The sequence below is a fragment of the Eleutherodactylus coqui genome, chromosome 8 (assembly GCF_035609145.1).
Source record: "Eleutherodactylus coqui strain aEleCoq1 chromosome 8, aEleCoq1.hap1, whole genome shotgun sequence".
Classification (NCBI taxonomy): Eukaryota; Metazoa; Chordata; class Amphibia; order Anura; family Eleutherodactylidae; genus Eleutherodactylus; species Eleutherodactylus coqui.
The window spans coordinates 37776828-37796374 of record NC_089844.1 but is presented as its reverse complement, the minus strand read 5'-3'; the positions used below and the strand labels follow the sequence as shown (position 1 = coordinate 37796374).

The 19547-nt window shown below is 48.3% G+C and overlaps 1 protein-coding gene across 1 annotated transcript in view; it reads left to right on the top strand.

Moving 5' to 3' along the window:
- Positions 1–17986: 17986 nt before the first annotated feature.
- The window catches only part of SPEG (striated muscle enriched protein kinase), a 406747-nt gene continuing 405186 nt past the window's right edge, over positions 17987–19547 (top strand). Inside the window, exon 1 of the mRNA XM_066575507.1 lies at positions 17987–18825. Within this exon, the coding sequence (XP_066431604.1) occupies positions 18390–18825 (436 nt within the window). The 5' untranslated portion in view covers positions 17987–18389. The remainder of the gene's footprint in view (positions 18826–19547) is intronic.

Below are 19547 nucleotides of genomic sequence, written 5' to 3'. Positions count from 1 at the left end.
AGCAGCCGGCTGCGATTCACCTGGACCAGGAACTCGGCCTATTCTCACACCCTCACTTGAAACTCCGCGTCCTCGCCCGCGTCCACGTCCACGTCCTCTAGCCCTACCCCTACCCCTCAGCATGATGGATTACAAATACAGCCGACAGGGAGCGGCGTAAAAATTTTTAGAATTATTGGCGTACAGTTGGAGGGACACAGCTCTTATGTTACCGCAAACTGCAGCCAGGAAAAAAATTATACAGAAGCCTGGAAGCAGGCCTAGCTGTGCAATATGCAATACTGATACTCCTGAACTCACAGCAGCCACGCAATGAAATGCAGAGGGTCACAGCTAGCCGTAAGAAGTTGTTTTTTTTTTTAAATTTTTGTGAAATACAATGCAGGCTATATAGCGTCTATCTGAGTTTCCCTCTATCGGGGGCTGTCGCCGTCCGCTGTGCGTGCAGTTGACGGCAGACACACAGTGGTGTAAAAAACCTTTGAATTATTGGCGTGCAGTTGGAGGGAAACAGAGCTTATGTTACGCAAACTGCAGCCAGGAAAAACATTATACAGAAGTCTGCAAGCAGGCCTAGCTGTGCAATATGCAATACTGATACACCGGAACTCACAGCAGCCACGCAATGAAATGCAGAGGGTCACAGCTAGCCGTAAGAAGTATTTTTGTTTAATTTTTGGGAAATACAATGCAGGCTATATAGCGTCTATCTGAGTTTCTTTCTATCAGGGGCTTTCGCTGTCCGCTGTGTGTGCAGTTGACGGCAGACACACAGTGGTGTAAAAAATTATTGGCGTGCAGTTGGAGGGAGACAGCGCTTATGTAACGCAAACTGCAGCCAGGAAAAAAATTATACGGAAGAACGCAAGCAGGCCTAGCTGTGCAATAGTCAGGTACTACAACTGCCAGCAGCCACGGGGTTAAATGCACATGGTCACAGATAGCCCTAAGCAGGAGCTTTTTTGGGGTACTTGTTGACAGGATTCTACAGTAGCACTGTCCCTGCCTCACCAGTACTGCCCCTATACTCTGTATAATTGGCTGCAGACTGAGAACGCAATACTCTGCAGAGCCCAAGATGAAAAACAAAATGGTGCAAAACTGCTTCCAGCAGCCACAACAATAATGCACATGGTAAGATGTGGCCCTAAGAAGGACTGTTGTGGTTCTTGTACACAGGATTCCACACTACCCACTGTCCCTGCCTCACCAGTACTGCCCCTATACTACGTAGTACAGACTGTAGTCTGAGAACGCTATAGCCTGCACGTTCGATATAAAAAAAAAAAAGTGCAAAACTGCTCTCAGCAGCCACAACAGTAATGCACTAGGTCAGATGTGGCCCTAAGAAGGACCGTTGGGGTTCTTGGAGACGCCAAAATTCTCAGTATAGCATCAGCAGCACCCTCCCTAATCTCTCCCAGTGTGTGTCTGAGGCGAGCCGCGGGCGGGACTAATTTAAATACTCAGCGGTCACCTGATCTCACCAGCCACTCACTGCAGGGGGCAGGGATAGGGCTGGAACGTCACAAGAGGAAGTTGTACTGCCTTCCCTGCATGTCTATTGGCCAGAAAATGGTGCAAAAATTTCAGGGAAGGAAATGTAATTGACTCGAGTAACACGTGGTGCTCGTCTCGAGTAACGAGCATCTCGAACACCCTAATAATCGAACGAGCATCAAGCTTGGACTAGTGTGCTCGCTCATCTCTAGTATTGAACCTAAAATCCAAATAAGACAGTTTTCCAACTTAAGGATATCATGATTTTAATATGTCAGCTCAAAACCAGGAGGATCTTCTAACCATTTCCATTATAGCCTATAGGAATTTCTGGCCAGATGGCAACTCCGGATAGCAGGGTTGAATAGAGTTGTTAGACATAGATCCTAGATTCAGAGTCAGGCATCTATCATGCTGTGACATAATTAATTAAACTTTCATCATTCACTTTTTACTTACATATTTACTAAAATACAGGTAAAGCTTTGTTCAAAATAGAAAAGAAAGCAGAGCCAACTGGCCAAACTGAACCGTCATGATGGAACTAAACAGTGCTGAATGGCTCTTATTGACTATAATGGGGTCTGTTTGGTCTCTGACCATCCATCTAGCATTTTACAGGACAAAGTTGTGCTGTATGCAGCACTATTTTGGGGGTAAAGGCTCCAAATGGAGTGGTTAGAAAGATGTTCTCCCTCTGAAGACAATGATCTATCATGCCATGAAATATAAAGTTTTATCACTGAAAATTGTATTGAAATCTATATTAGACAATTTTTTCACATAAAAATATCATGATTTTCATAGGTCAGTGTGGCGTCCGAGCGGAAAGCCGGCCATTGCGGATGAGACTACGGGGGTCTCAAGATGGTTGAACGGGTGGCTCTGCTATCTATCCCCGACAATGGCAGAATGTGGTCCAGCTTGGTCACACGCAGTGCAAAAGGAATAGGCAGATGTAAACGATGGTAATTAGTCCTAACGGCATTGTCATGTGACGTCAGTACCTCTTTTTAAGCAAACTGTTGCCTTTAGTTCACAGACAAAGAGATAATTTTCAAACTCACTCTGATTTTGTTGGCAGAGCATAGGGCCTGTGCTGGGTGATGGATTGAGATGATGGAGGCAATGAAGGGCGGCGCGGTGCTGTGGAGGGCTTTGTAAATGAGGGTAGTGAGTTTAAATTGAATTCTGTATTTGACGGGCAGCCAGTGCAGTGCCTGGCACAGGGCAGAGGCATCCGAGTAGCGGCTGGACAGGAAGATGAGCCTGGCTGCCGCATTCAGGATGGATTGGAGAGGTGAGAGTCTGGCGCGGGGGAGGCCGATCAGCAGCGAGTTGCAATAATCGAGGCGAGAGTGGATGAGGGCAACAGTGAGTGTTTTTAGCGTGTCCATGGTGAGAAAAGGGCGGATTCTTGCAATGTTCTTGAAGTGCAGCTGACACGTTCAGGGCTTCAGGCCACAGATTGGATGTGGGGGGTAAAGGAGAGATCAGAGTCGAAAATGACCCCAAGGCAGCGGGTGTGCTGTCTGGGAGTTATGGTGGCACCACACTCTGGTAGTTTAGGATTCATCTAGATCCGACACGTTAGATCCAAATGTTGCTGGAACGGACCCTGTTGACTATGAAGTCTGTCCAGCTTCCATTACGCCATCTTGCAGCGCTATTTTGTACTGCCTTTTAAAGGAGTTGTCTGGAATTCTACTACTGATGACCTTTCTTCACAATAGGTCATCAATAATTAATCGGCAGTGGTCTTCTGCTTGGGATCCCAGTCGATCAGCTGATATTAGGGCAGCAGTCATTGTAGACTGAGCAGGAAGCAGACAGCTTTGTCCATAGTGCAGTGGCCCAGGGCTGGTATTGTGGGCCCATCTACCTTTGAATTCAATGCATTACCAACCCATACAACTGCACTAGGGACAGAGCTGTCTGCTTCCAGCTCTGTCCACAATGACAGCTAGTCTAATTTCAGCTGATCATCGGGGATTCTGAGTGGCAGGACCCTACTGATCAACTATTGATGACCTTTCCTGAGGAGAGGTCATCAATTTGAAAGTTCTAGAAAGCCCCTTGAATCACTTCAGGACCACTGAAAAAATATAAACGTCTTGCAGTCCTGAAGTATGTATGGAGCATACTCAGGAGCCAAGTCCACTCCCTACCCCACGGCTATCAGCTGCTTCTGATAGCTGACAGCCGCCGATAACTGCCACAGTCAGTTCTGATTGCGACAGTTAACTAATTAGATGTCACAGTCAAATCTGATCGCACTTCTAAACAGTCGGGGATAAGAGCCCTTCTTGCACCCTATCAGCATTCCACGCAGTATTATTTAGGGGTGGCAATGGGTTGGCATGGCAGCCCAAAGACTAGTAAAGACTCCCATGGCTGCTATGCATAGATGCAAGGCAACATCAAAAATTGCTATATACTTCAATACTGAAGTACTGCAGTATATAGTACAAAGGATCAAGTGATCACAAGTTCAAGTGCCCTGTGGGGACTAAATAATAGTGTACAGACAGATTTAATACTATTAAACTTTTTGAACTTAAAAGTTCAAAACTGCCTCCCTTTCCCTGTTTTTCCCTTAAAAAACTAAAAAAATTAACCCCCAACCCACATATTTGGTATCACCTTGCATATTAAAGTCCAAATTATGGAATGACAGATTTGTGATTTTAATTGCTTTTTTATGTTCAAAAGCATTTTATTGAAGCTGTTTGCAACATACAACTTACAGCATTGTTTTTTCATGTTACATTAGGTGTCTTATTTGCGTTTCTTATAACTTAAGACGGTTCAACTGAAGCTAAAACAAACAGATACCGCCTGTCTAATCCTGTTTAACACAATATATACCTCCTGATACTTCAATACTGTCCTCCTGCTAATTTATCTTCTTAACAGACGTTGCTACTTAAATCTCTTCTTGTGGAAAACCAATATTGCAACCGCGTAACAATGCTTATGGTCTATTATCCGGCTACCACCCCGCCCCGGGTATATACCAGGACATAATGGTCGTCGGAACCATACAAAATTTTTGAAATGCTAATGATAACTCTAAACATAGGAAATATGAAGAAGTGGGGGGGGGGTATGAAGAGGAGTTTGGAGAAAGAGAAGGGTAATAGGGGGGTGGAAGGGAGTATAGAAAGGTAGAAAGTAGAAAAAACCTCGTAGTGCCTCAAGTCTCGGTGCGTCCATTCGTCCCTGAGCTTATTGTCAAACGGGCAATTCGCCCCTCTGAAGCCACCCATCAAAGTCTGTCGACTTTCGAAATGTCAGCCATGGTTCCCATATTGCGTGGTAAGATGCGTATTTATTATCATCGCTTGCTCTCAACTCTTCCATATGGCTTATCTCGTCCAGCGCTGTTACCCAATTAAGTCTAGATGGTGGGACTTGTGATCTCCATAAGCGGGGAATTGAAACCCTTGTTGCTAATAGGAAGAATCGGAGGATTCTTTTCTTGTTTATCTCTATTGACCCCGGTAGGATTGACAGGAGAGCAATCTCGGGGTTGAAGGTTAGAGAATCTTTGGTCAAGGCATTATGTAACCCCTCGACCGCCTTCCAGAGAGGTGAAATCTGAGGGCACGCCCACCATATGTGTGTGAGTGACCCAATTTCCGCCATGCATCTCCAGCATTGGTCAGAAGCTCCTGGGTAAAATCTAGCTAATCGTTCCGGGGTGCGGTACCATCGCGTAAGCAATTTATAGTTTAGTTCTTGATGGTTACCTGATACTGTCATCTTGTGTGTCAGACACTAAGCCTTCGCCCAGTCCTCAACTGGCACGGTTCGCCCCAGCTCCTTCTCCCAGGATTTCCTGAATCCCTCTCCAGCGTCCCGGCCCTCCTCGGCGACCAGAATGGTGTAGACCGTGGAGACTTCACCTTTCCTTTTCTGAGGTGCTTCACATAGATTGTACCAGTGTGGTTGTTGGTCCCAAGGTTCTTAAGTAATGTGTTATCTGATGGTATTGGAACCACGCACCTGCCCACCGTCCCCCCTCTCCCGAGAGTGCCTCTATTCGTAAGATTCCATCCTTATGTTGATGTCGCGCACCCTAGGGCATTGCGCTCTCAGTCCCTCCAACAGGGGTAGTCCAGAATCCCCTTGAGGGAAATCCGGGTTCCCTGTCAGGGGTGTCCACGGCCCTGGTATCCTTACCAGACCGCATTTTACTGCAAAGCCATCCCAGATATTCAGTATTGAGCTCATTAAGGGGGATACCTTAATACCGCGTCTACCCAAACCTCCCCTTAGCCAAAATAGGCCTTGTATTTGTTTGGTTGTTCGTTCTAGTTCTACCCAGTGTTCCGTGAGAACTTCTCGTGTCAGGTCTAGTACTACCTTGCGGCTCTATAGTATGACCTCAAATCCGGAAGCCCCAGTCCACCTCTAATCTTCTGCTGTGTCAGTAATTTGTAACTAAGGTGTGGCCTAGATCCCTTCCAAATGAAGCGGGTTGCGATTTTTTGGAATCTGACAAAATAGTCCTTTGGTATATTTATGGGTAGTGCTTGGAAGAGGTATAGAAGTTTGGGCAATACGTTCATTTTGAGTGTATTAATTCTGCCCAGCCAGGACAGGCTCAATGCTCTCCATTTGTCTAGATCTTTTGAGATGGATGTGAGAATGGGTTCAAAGTTTAGCCTATATAATTTCCCAGTGTCTGAGGACAGGACCACCCCCAGGTATTTTATTTGATCCTCTCGCCATTTTAAAGGGAATTTTTTTGAGAGTTGTATGATATCTTCCATAGGGAGTGTAATATTTAGTATCTCCAATTTAGTCATATTGATTTTGAAATTGCTGACCCAACTATATTTTCCACATTCTTGCAGTATAGCGGGTAGACCTTTTTGAGGGTTTGTCATATAAATCAGCAGATCGTCCGCAAATAAAGATACCTTGTGTTCATTCCTGCCAGCTTCATAGCCCATTATTTCTTTATTATCCCTGATTGTGTTAGCTAGAGATTCCATCACCAACGCATACATCGTCGGCGATAGAGGGTATCGCTGGCGTGTTCCACTCTTTATGCTAATTGGGTTGGAAAGCGGGCCATTCACCCTTACTTGCGCAGGGGGTTTGTTGTACAGGGCCATAATCCATTGCCTGCATCTGTTACCCAGTCCTATCCAGCTAAGTGTGGTTTCTAGAAACGACCAGTTGACTCGATCGAAAGCTTTTTCGGCATCAACCGAGAGCAAACATAGTGGTGTGTTTGCCTCCCTTGCCCGTTCCATCAGAGAGTGTTCTTATAGTGTTGTCCCTGGCTTCTCTTCCAGGGACAAACCCTACTTGATCTCTATTAATAATTTCCCGGGTCAATGGTCTTAAGCGTGTAGCTATAATTTTTGCAAAGATCTTTGTATCGATGTTTAACAAGGAGATCGGACGATAATTCTCACATGTCATCGGGTCTTTACCCGGCTTGGGTAATACAGTAATGGTAGCCTGCGTGGCTTGAGAAGGAAAGAACATTTATCTGAGATTGTGTTAAAGGCGTTGCTTAAAAGTGGGGCTAGGAGGTCTCCAACGGATTTATAAAATCTTGGAGTGAAGCCATCAGGGCCCGGGCTTTTCCCTATTTTCAAGTCTTTGATTTCCTTGGTGACTTCTTGTTCGAGGAAATCCTCTTCTAATGCCCTTGCTTGGTCTGTGGATATTGCTTTTGGCGCGTGTGACTGTAGGTATTGGTCAATCTCCCTTTGATCTACTGTGTTGTCTATGTTGTACAGTTCACTATAATACTTCTGAAAGCATTCTAGGATATCTTTCGTCGCGTGAATTTTTCCTTTCTCTTTTGATTTCATCGCGAATATATATGTTTGGTTGCCTCTAGGGTTTAACGCTCGCGCTAGCCATGATCCACTTTTGTTACCGTATTCGGTGAATTTCCCTTTAAATTTATCCCTCATACAGAGGTGGTTTTAATCCAATATTTTTAGCACCTGCTGGCGTAAGTCTGAGATTTCCGCGCTTTGAGTCTGCGTAGGTTTTACTTTGTTAGATTGTCCTGCTCTATCTAACCGGGAGATCAAATTTGACAGTTTACTCGTCCGCTCCCTCTTGAGGTGTGCCCCATAGGAGATAAAGACCCCCCTCAGCATGCATTTCAGCACCTCCAACTGTACTGTTGGGGGTGTTGTATCCGTTTTGTGTATGTCTATGAAGGTCTCAATTGTCTGTCTGACCTCCTGTAGGCAACACGAGTCACTCAGCAGGTTGTCGTTTAACCTCCAGGAGTTCAGGCCAATTCTTTTCCCTTGTCCCATGATTGCCCCATAGACAGGCGCATGGTCCGACCATATGAAATTACCCATGGAACACTTGGGATCCAGATCTAAGAGATCGTGTGAGATAAAGATGTAGTCAAGCCTCCCGTAGCTATTGTGTTTGGAGAATAAACATTAGCTATCATTAGTATGTGTGCTCCCAAGTCACGTTTTAGAAAGATAAATCTCCCCTCGCTATCGATATTTGAGGCTAGTACTCTGTGTGGAAGTGTCTTATGTATTGCAATCGATACTCCGCATGCTCTCTTGTCGGGGTGTACACTATGATACCAGCTGGAGTAATATCTATTGTTCCCTTTTGGAACTTGGCCTGTTTTGTAATGTGTCTCCTAGAAGAGGGTTATCATGACCTGCTTCTTGTTCCTGTGTGACAGGATCTGGCCCCGTTTAGCTGGCGCGTTCAATCCCCTGGCATTGTATGTGCAAAAGGTCAGGTTATCCATGGGATAGTCGTTTTGGGTGGATGGGTGGCTCTGGTGATGTGTCACATCCGTTGTTTAAGTGAGGCATGTGTCCAAGAAAGATAAGAAGAATAAGCAGAGAGGGTGTGGGACAAGGGTGAGTGACAGAAAAATATTTTCCTGTCGATTGTAGTCCGAGTTTCCAATCTGTCAGAGTGGGGAACCAACCTATAGTTGGTTGCAGACGATACAAAAGCATCGTCCATCCCGTGGGAGAAGCAACCGGGCAGTAGAGGGAGCCCCCTCCCACCGCCCCCACGGCACATCAAGCAATAGCTTAGTCATGTAATGAAAAGAAAATCTCTATCCTCGTAACTTGAACACTTATACAACCGTAGTGCAGTTTGAAAGAGCGAGAGTAAACCTATTTTGGATGGGTTATGTTACTACCCCAGGTGGCCCCCCCTCCCTCCATTCACAGAGTTTTGCCCCTGGGGTCTATCAATGGTCACTCGTTGGGGTCATTAGTGCGTATCTTGCATATTTTTATATCTTAAGTCCATCTTTCTCTCGACGCCAGGGTAATTCTCTTGCCGAATGTTCAGCGTTTTGCCCTGCTGTTGTTCTCGGAAGGTCTGGGTCTGTGAGGTCTGACCTCCTGCCATAGCTCTCTTGGGGCCCCGATAGGTAGCGCCGGGACATAGGGCCAGTCTGGGATTGCCACCATAGGTAGCTCCAGTGCCCCTAGAAATCCTGGTAAATCTGCTGGGGATTTGAAGGTAGCCGTTTTCCCGTTCTTTATTGCTGTGAGTTGAAACGGTACCCCCATCTGTATAGGATATGATTTGCTCTCAGTTCATCTAAGATCGGTCTGACTGCCCTTCTTAGCTGTAATGTACGTCGAGCCAGATCTGGAAACACTTCTATGGGGGTGCCGTTATGCGTTATAGTGTCTTTCTTTTCGCGGGTTTTTTTCATAATGACTTCCTTATCTTTATAGTAGTGGATGCGACAGACCACATCTCTCGGTCTATTTGGGTTGTCTGGTTCAGGGCCTAAAGTCCTGTGTATACGATCGATCTCGACTGGATTATCAGGGCCTCTTTGCAGCAATGAGCCAAAAAAGTTACGGGCCCAGTCTTCCAATTGCGCTGGTGTGATCTCTTCAGTTAAGCCCCTCAGGCGCAAGTTGTTTCGCCTATGGCGGTTCTCAATATCATCAATATGCGTTAAAATGTCCGCATCTGTATAGCTTGTACATTAATCGCTTGGCTGTGCGCGTCAAGTGTAGAGAGAACCTTCTCGTGTGATTCCTCAACTGTGCTTAGTCGGTTACCCACATGTTTGATCTCCTGCTGCAACATATGCATAGCTTCCTTATGGGAGGCCTCCAGTCTTTGGAAGTCACTTTTAGTTGGTAATGTGCACAAATGATCTCTCCAATCCCACTCGTCCTCTGACGAGAGATCTCTGTATTGCGGATTATGCCTAGGAATTTTGGGTCTGGCCGCGATGCTTGTGTTTCTGCGGAACTTTTGTGTGGGGTTATGCCCCCTCTCTTGTGGGCTGCTGCTGCCGCTGCCCTCTTTATTATCAGCCGTATTGGGGCTCTGCCTGTCGCCCATCTTGCCTCTTGGGGTTCTGGGGTCGTTATAATCTCCTGCTGGAGGTGACTGGGAGGACGGGGCTCTATATTTGTGGAGGTCTTCTCCCTTATGCTGGGGTTTCAGGCCCTGTATGTCATTTTGGGGTGATGTTGGGGGAGATGTGGCTTCTGCAGCCTCACACCACTTATCTGTCCCGCCGGCGTCTGGAGCTCCCGTCTCCTGCTCTGCCCCGATCTCCTCGCCTCCACTGTCAGCTGTGAGCTGTGCTGCCGGCACATGTTCCAGCGCCATCTTGGATGAGTGAGCCGCCGAGCTGCGGCTCCCGAAGTAGCGCTGAAGCGGGACTTCTTCAGCCATGTCCACCTGCTTCCCGGTGACTCTTCTCTTAAGCATCTCGGCTTTTGAGGGTTCCTTCTGCCTCTCGGTCTGCGGTAGTATAGATTTGCCGGTGTATGCAGTGGGAGCTCGGGCAACGTGCGTCTCAGTCCCTAATAGCCAGGCTCCGCCTCCTCTAATTGCTTTTTTTTATTTCCGTATCCTGGCTCCCAAAAAATTTACATAAAGTGATCAAAAAGACATATGTTTCCAAAAATGCTACTAATAAAAGTGTATCAGCTCACCCCTCAAAAAACAAATCCTCAAACAGCCTGATCAGCGAAAAAATTAAAAAGTTACGAGTCTTAGATTATGGCGACAGAAAGCAATTTTGTTTAAGAAAAAATTTTATTCACTTTTCAAAAACTATATAACTTTGTCATCACCCTTATTGTACGGAGCCATAGAACAAAGCTCATATATAGAGATGAGCGAACGTATTCGTCCGAGCTTGATATTCGTGCGAATATTAGGGTGTTCGGGATGTTCGTTATTCGTAACGAACACCATGCGGTATTCGGGTTACTTTCACTTCCTTCCCTGAGACGTTAGCGCGCTTTTCTGGCCAATTGAAAGACAGGGAAGGCATTACAACTTCCCCCTGTGACGTTCAAGCCCTATACCACCCCCCTGCTGTGAGTGGCTGGGAAGATCAGATGTCACCCGAATATAAAAGTCGGCCCCTCCCGCGGCTCGCCTCAGATGCCTTGTGAGTTAGATGAGGGACAGTGCTGCTGGTACCGGAGCTGCTGTAGGGAGAGAAATAGCAGTTAGTGTAGGCTTCAAGAACCCCAAAGGTCCTTATTAGGGCCAGTAATACCTGTGTGTTGGCTGCTGTTAGCAGTGACTTTTTTTTTTCTTCTCAAAATCACCTCTGCAGAGCGTTGCACCCGGCATTAGGGACAGAAGTGTTGGATAGGCAGGGAGAGTGTTAGGAGTGAGTGTAGCCTTCAAGAACCTCAACGGTCCTTTCTAGGGCCATATTTAACCGTGTGCAGTACTGTGCTGGCTGCTGTTAGCAGTGCTGCATTTTTTTTTTTTTCTCAAAATCGCCTCTACAGAGCATTGCACCCTCCATTGATACTACAGGGAAAGAATTGTGTAGGCAGGGCCACAACACAGTTATTATTCATTGAATATACGCAGTGGGTCCTTTTGGTGTAAAAAAATGGAAAAGAAATCTATTTGTCCTGCCTCTGTCCGTCCTAAGGGCTGTGGACACGTGTGAGCTGCGTGTACAACGTTAAAAAATCAGACGCACCCAGCTACGGTTTACTGCTGGCTTTGCCATTTGCTTTCCTTAATTGGGAAAAAAATACCTGCTCTGCCAGAGTTAATAACTCTGCTACCCTCAAGTTCTGTGACACATTAGCAGGGCCACAGCACAGTTATAAAACTTCTCATGTTCATTGAATATACGCAGTGGGTCCTTTTGGTGTAAAAAAAGGGAAAAGAAATCTATTTGTCCTGCCTCTGTCCGTCCTAAGGGCTGTGGACACGTGTGAGCTGCGTGTACAACGTTAAAAAATCAGACGCACCCAGCTACGGTTTACTGCTGGCTTCGCCATTTGCTTTCCTTAATTGGGAAAAAATACCTGCTCTGCCAGAGTTAATAACTCTGCTACCCTCAAGTTCTGTGACACATTAGCAGGGCCACAGCACAGTTATAAAACTTCTCATGTTCATTGAATATACGCAGTGGGTCCTTTTGGTGTAAAAAAAGGGAAAAGAAATCTATTTGTCCTGCCTCTGTCCGTCCTAAGGGCTGTGGACACGTGTGAGCTGCGTGTACAACGTTAAAAAATCAGACGCACCCAGCTACGGTTTACTGCTGGCTTCGCCATTTGCTTTCCTTAATTGGGAAAAAAATACCTGCTCTGCCAGAGTTAATAACTCTGCTACCCTCAAGTTCTGTGACACATTAGCAGGGCCACAGAACAGTTATTAAACTTAGATTATTCATTCACTAGAGGCAGTGGGGCGTTTCGTTTTCAAAAAAGGGAAAAAATTATATTTGGCCTGCAGTCTTGCGCCAATTTATTTCCTGCCTGTGAAATCAAATCACTGGTAATACAGCATGCTGAGGGGTAGGGGTAGGCCTAGAGGACGTGGATGCGGCCGAGGACGCGGAGGGCCAAGTCAGGGTGTGGGCACAGGCCGAACTCCTGTTCTAGGTGTATCGCAGCCGTCTGCTGCGCGATTAGTAGACAGGCACGTTTCTGGCGTCCCGACAGTCATCGCACAATTCATGGGTCCACGCGGGAGACGGTTATTAGAAAATGAGCAGTGTGAGCAGGTCCTGTCGTGGATGGCAGAAAGTGCTTCGAGCAACCTATCGTCCAGCCACAGTTCTGCGCCGTCCACTGCTGCAAATCCGAATCCTCTGTCTGCTGCTCCTCCTTCCTCCCAGCCTCCTCACTCCACTACAATGACACCTGCTCAGGAGCGGGAACACTCCCAGGAACTGTTCTCGGGCCCCGGCTCAGATTGGGCAGCAGTGGTTCCTCTCCCACCAGAGGAGTTTATCGTCACTGATGCCCAACCATTCGAAAGTTCCCGGGGTCCGGGGGAAGAGGCTGGGGACTTCCGCCAACTGTCTCAAGAACTTTCTGTGGGTGAGGAGGACGATGACGATGAGACACAGTTGTCTTGCAGTGAGGTAGTAGTAAGGGCAGTAAGTCCGAGGGAGCAGCGCACAGAGGATTCGGAGGAAGAGCAGCAGGACGATGAGGTGACTGACCCCACCTGGTGTGCAACACCTACACAGGACAGGTCTTCAGAGGGGGAGGCACGGGCAGCAGGAGGGCAGGTTGCAAGAGGCAGTGCGGTGGCCAGGGGTAGAGGCAGGGCCAGACCGAATAATCCACCAACTGTTTCCCAAAGCGCCCCCTCGCGCCATGCCACCCTGCAGAGGCCGAGGTGCTCTAAGGTCTGGCAGTTTTTCACAGAGACGCCTGACGACCGACGAACAGTGGTGTGCAACCTTTGTCGCGCAAAGCTCAGCCAGGGAGCCAACACCAACAGCCTTACCACCACCAGCATGCGCAGACATATGATGGCCAAGCACCCCACAAGGTGGGACGAAGGCCGTTCACCGCCTCCGGTTTGCACCCCTGCCTCTCCCCCTGTGCCCCAACCTGCCACTGAGATCCAACCCCCCTCTCAGGACACGGGCACTACCGCCTCATGGCCTGCACCCACACACTCACCTCCGCTGTCCTCGGCCCCATCCACCCCATCGCTTGCGCAACTGTTGGAGCGCAAGCGCAAGTACGCCGCCACGCACCCGCACGCTCAAACGTTAACCGTCCGCATAGCAAAATTCATCAGCCTTGAGATGCTGCCGTATAGGGTTGTGGAAACGGAGTCCTTCAAAAGTATCATGGAGGCGGCGGCCCCGCGCTACTCAGTTCCCAGTCGCCACTACTTTTCCCGATGTGCCGTCCCAGCCCTGCACGACCACGTCTCCCGCAACATTGTACGCGCCCTCACCAATGCGGTTAGTGGCAAGGTCCACTTAACTACGGACACGTGGACAAGCACAGGCGGGCAGGGCCACTACATCTCCCTGACGGCACATTGGGTGAATTTAGTGGAGGCTGGGACAGAGTCAGAGCCTGGGACCGCTCACGTCCTACCCACCCCCAGAATTGCGGGCCACAGCTCGGTGGTGGTATCTGCGGAGGTGTATGCTTCCTCCACTAATGCACCCTCCTCCTCCTCCTCCTCCGCAACCTCTGTCTCGCAATCAAGATGTGTTAGCAGCAGCATGTCGCCAGCAGTCGGTGTCGCGCGGTGTGGCAGCACAGCGGTGGGCAAGCGTCAGCAGGCCGTGCTGAAACTACTCAGCTTAGGAGATAAGAGGCACACTGCCCACGAACTGCTGCAGGGTCTGACACAGCAGACCGACCGCTGGCTTGCGCCGCTGAGCCTCCAACCGGGCATGGTCGTGTGTGACAACGGCCGTAACCTGGTGGCGGCTCTGCAGCTCGGCAGCCTCACGCACGTGCCATGCCTGGCCCACGTCTTTAATTTGGTGGTTTAGCGCTTTCTGAAAAGCTACCCACGCTTGTCAGACCTGCTCGTAAAGGCGCGCCGGCTCTGCGCACATTTCCGCAAGTCCCACACGGACGCTGCCACCCTGCGCACCCTGCAACATCGCTTTAAGCTGCCAGTGCACCGACTGCTGTGCGACGTGCCCACACGGTGGAACTCTACGCTCCACATGTTGGCCAGGCTCTATGAACAGCGTAGAGCTATAGTCGAATACCAACTCCAACATGGGCGGCGCAGTGGGAGTCAGCCTCCTCAATTCTTTTCAGAAGAGTGGGCCTGGTTGGCAGACATCTGCCATGTCCTTGGTAATTTTGAGGAGTCTACCCAGGTGGTGAGCGGCGATGCTGCAATCATTAGCGTCACCATTCCTCTGCTATGCATCTTGAGAAATTCCCTGCAAAGCATAAAGGCAGCTGCTTTGCGCTCGGAAACGGGGGCGGGGGAAGACAGTATGCCGCTGGATAGTCAGGGCACCCTCCTGTCTATATCTCAGCGCGTACAGGAGGAGGAGGAGGAGCATGAGGAGGATGAGGAGGAGGGGGAAGAGACAGCTTGGCCCGCTGCTGACGGTACACCGGCTGATTGCCTGTCATCCTTTCAGCATGTATGGCCTGAGGAGGAGGAGGAGGAGGAGGATCCTGCAAGTGATCTTCCTAGTGAAGACAGCCATGTGTTGCGTACAGGTACCCTGGCACACATGGCTGACTTCATGTTAGGATGCCTTTCTCGTGACCCTCGCGTTGCACGCATTCTGGCCACAACGGATTACTGGGTGTACACACTGCTCGACCCACGGTATAAGGAGAACCTGCCCACTCTCATTCCCGAAGAGTAAAGGGGTTCGAGAGTGTTGCTATACCACAGGACTCTTGCGGACAAGCTGATGGTAAAATTCCCAGCCGACAGCGCTAGTGGCAGAAGGCGCAGTACCGAGGGCAAGGTAGCAGGGGAGGTGCGGAGATCGAGCAGCATGTACATCCCAGGCAGTGCAACAGTCTTTAAGGGCCTGGACAGCTTTATGGCTCCCCACCAAGACTGTGTCACCGCTCCCCAGTCAAGGCTGAGTCGGCGGGAGCACTGTAAAAGGATGGTGAGGGAGTACGTAGCCGATCGCACGACCGTCCTCCGTAACGCCTCTGCCCCCTACAACTACTGGGTGTCGAAGCTGGACACGTGGCCTGAACTAGCGCTGTATGCCCTGGAGGTGCTTGCTTGTCCTGCGGCTAGCGTCTTGTCGGAGAGGGTGTTTAGTGCGGCTGGGGGAATCATCACAGATAAGCGTACCCGCCTGTCAACCGACAGTGCCGACAGGCTAACACTCATCAAGATGAACAAAGCCTGGATTTCCCCAGACTTCTCTTCTCCACCAGCGGACAGCAAGGATACGTAAGCAATACGTAGGCTGCACCCGCGGATGGAAGCTACGTTCTCTCTCACCATCCAAAACGGGGACATTTCTGCTTCATCAATCTGTGTCTAATATTCCTCCTCCTCCTCCTGCTCCTCCTCCTGAAACCTCACGTAATCACGCTGAACGGGCAATTTTTCTTAGGGCCACAAGGCTCACTCAAATAATTTTTCTGAACAATTTTTAAAAGTTTCAATGCGCTTAAAAGCGTTGGAACTTTAACTTGAACCAATTTTTTGTTAAACTGGGCTGCCTCCAGGCCTAGTTACCACTTAAGCCACATTAACCAAAGCGATTAATGGGTTTCACCTGCCCTCTTGGCTGGCCATGGCCAATTTTTTGGATGTACATTAGTACTGTTGATACAGCAATTTTTGTAGGCCCTCGCCTACAGTGTAATTAAATTAATTTTTAGCCCACCTGCATTACAGCTGACGTTACCTCACCTGTGTTGGGCAATGCAATGGGATATTTTTATGTACCGCCGGTGGGTTCCAGGGAGCCACCCATGCTGTAGGTGCACACGGAGTGTAACCTACATGTGTCCACTTGTAAAGAACCCCAGTCAGACTGGGGCATGCAGTGTGGGCCGAAGCCCACCTGCATTAAGCACGACATTACTACCTCAGCTGTGTTGGGCAATGCAATGGGATATTTTTATGTACCGCCGGTGGGTTCCAGGGAGCCACCCATGCTGTCGGTCCACAGGGACTTCACAATAGGGGGTTGTACCTGCCTGTGTCTATGAATTAAAAAGCCCGGTCTGACTGGGGCATGCAGACACCTTGACAGAATGAATAGTGTGTGGCACATAGGTTCCCCATTGCTATGCCCACGTGTGCAGCTCCTGATGGCGGTGGCACAGGATTATATTTCTCATTGCTTCTGTACAGCATTGTGGGCTATCGCCCCGCCCCTTTTAAAGAGGGTCGCTGCCTAGCCGTGCCAACCCTCTGCAGTGTGTGCCTGCGGTTCCTCCTCATGGCAGACGCACTTATAAATAGACATGAGTGTGGCGTGGCATGAGGGCAGCTGAAGGCTGCGCAGGGACAACTTGGTGTGCGCTGTGGGGGGGAGTGGGGGCGGTTGGGCAGCATGTAACCCAGGAGAAGTGGCAGCGGAGTGTCATGCAGGCAGTGATTGTGCTTTGTTGGAGGTAGTGTGGTGCTTAGCTAAGGTATGCATTGCTAATGAGGGCTTTTCAGAAGTAAAAGTTGTTGGGAGGGGGGGGGCCCACTCTTGCCGGTATTGTGGCTTAATAGTGGGACCTGTGAACTTGAGATGCAGCCCAACATGTAGCCCCTCGCCTGCCCTATCCGTTGCTGTGTCGTTCCCATCACTTTCTTGAATTGCCCAGATTTTCACACATGAAAACCTTAGCGAGCATCGGCGAAATACAAAAATGCTCCGGTCGCCCATTGACTTCAATGGGGTTCGTTATTCGAAACGAACCCTCGAACATTGCGGGAAGTTCATTTCGAATAACGAACACCCGAGCATTTTGGTGTTCGCTCATCTTTACTCATATATCATTGTTAGTGCACTGTGAACGCTGTAACAACTAAATTCACCAAAATGGTGCAACTGCTTTTTTTCTTAATTACTCCCTACTTTTCTCCCCAGGTTTTTTCGTACATTATATGGTACATTAAAAAATACAACTCGTTCCTCAAAAAGTCAAGCCCTCATACAGCTATGTCAATAAGAAAATAAAAAGTTATGGTATTTGGAAGCAAGAGACCAAAAAGTGATAATTAAAAAAAAATAAAAAAATTCTGGTCCTGAAGGGGTTAATGGAAATCTGCGACGAAGGCTCCGGACTCAACCTCCGACACAGATACCAATGAGCTCTTTCGCTCCAAGAAAATCTGACAAATCAAATGTTTTATATGGACACGAGAAAAAGCCCTCTAGCACTGCCATTATGGATATACGTGCATTCCAAAAAAACGTTCACGGCACGTTTCATTTCCCTTTAAACATTTTATTGATTATTGATTTTCTAATGTGAATTCTTTCGTTTTACAGCCACTTGCTGCCCCGTGTGTGCCGCCACAGACCCTGTCCTCTGAATATGGTAAGTTCCTGCCTAGTTTCTATTCTTTGCACAAGGAGTTTGGGTTGGGGTGGGGGGAGTAGCGGACAGAGGACGGAGGAAGAAGAGGAAGAGTAGGGGGGTGAAAAGCTTCAGCCAAGTTATGTCACATATCAGGAGGGGAGGCAGCTGTCAGTGCCACTTTTGGAAAAGGCGAAGGAGGGGTGGGGGGCTCATTTATGCGTTCAGCAGGTCTGCAGGGTCTCTTTTGCAGATCGCAGGCTGAAGAGAAGAGGGAGAAGAAGAAGAGGGGGCTCAGACCTAAGGGCATGTACAAGGTCTTTTACCACCATAGGCCCCAGCCTAGGAGAGGAAGTGCGAAAGTGCATCGATACTGGGGAGCTGTACAGACTCCCAAATCAAAGAGTTGTATTGACCATCAGCAAGAGATTTATTGGATGATATAGGCAAACACAGCAGTCATCAGTCACCCTATTACCCTGAGGCTGGTGCCCCCTCCTCATATTCTCTCTCTCTCTGTTATATTGATTTGCATTTTGCTGGAGCAAAGTTGGCGCCAACAGTTGACAAAACTTTGGATTCCTAGAGCAAACCTTGTGGACTTTTTTGCAACTTTTAGTTCTCCCTTCCCATTACCTGGAATAGGATCCTGCCTCCATATTTACTATGCACCGTGCCCAGGTGAAAACGATTGCAAATGAAACTGAGCAGGGGACTCCAGTCACCCATATCCCTTCAACTCGGACCTCCACCAAGACGCTTGCAGCTCCACCAAGTCCAACTGTAACCCCTAAGAGACCAAAACTGATGGCTGATCAAGAGCAATCCAAAGTGTGCCCTCCACAGTTTGTCCGCAAGCTTAAAGACGCTGCCATAGGGACAGGCTGCGATATCAGCCTGAAGGTGGCGGTATCAGGGAACCCCGTGCCAAATCTAAGCTGGTACAAAAATAAAGAGCCCTTGGATCCTGCAGCAGAGGAATACGGGACATTGTGTATTAGGGACAGCAAGATGGAAGATGCTGGAGTGTACACCTGCGTCGCTCAAAATCCTGCGGGAGAGGCCATAACGAGCGCTGTTCTTGCCATCATTGATTTGGAAGGTAATGATGATTGTCTATTTTTTAATGCCCCCCCCCCCCCCCCTCCTGAATTGTTATATCTGTTTCTGGGAAAGCTGGGTGACAATTGATGTGGCCACCATTAGATATCCCATTGGGGTTGTCACCGTTCCCTATGTTAATTACCTAGTCACGCAATGGTCCAGTGGAAGATGCTTCAGTGGCCATAGTGGTTGTTAACCCGCTTTCCCAAAAACAGATTTATTGGGGGGGTTACTTTTTCTATATTTAGTTTATTTTTATTTATTTTTGATACTTTTCTCATGGATACATGACATGCCTGGTCCATGGGGAGCTGAGATGATGCAAAGTTTGAAAAGTGATGATGCAAACTGTGATACCGAGCGCGCGTCCCGGTGACACTTGATTTATGTCTTGTATGCACCGACCACACGTCTACCAGGATTACGAGTCAACATCATCAGTCTTGCCGTCGTTCTGAGGACCATTATATGGTCCTCCAAGATTTCTTCTCTTTTAGTAAATGCGCCGTATTACAGGAAAATATTTTAAAGTTAACAACCCCCTTTGGTTTATTCAGTACAGCGTGATATTTAAAGGGGCAAAGGGCAAGTTTACGCGGACAGACGTTGGCATCTAAAATTAGCTCAGATGGCATCAATCATTCTCCTTCCTGAGTTTATATGGTTTGGTAAATAAGTTAAAGAAGGTTCTTGTTCCAAGTCGACCTGTTTTATCTTGTT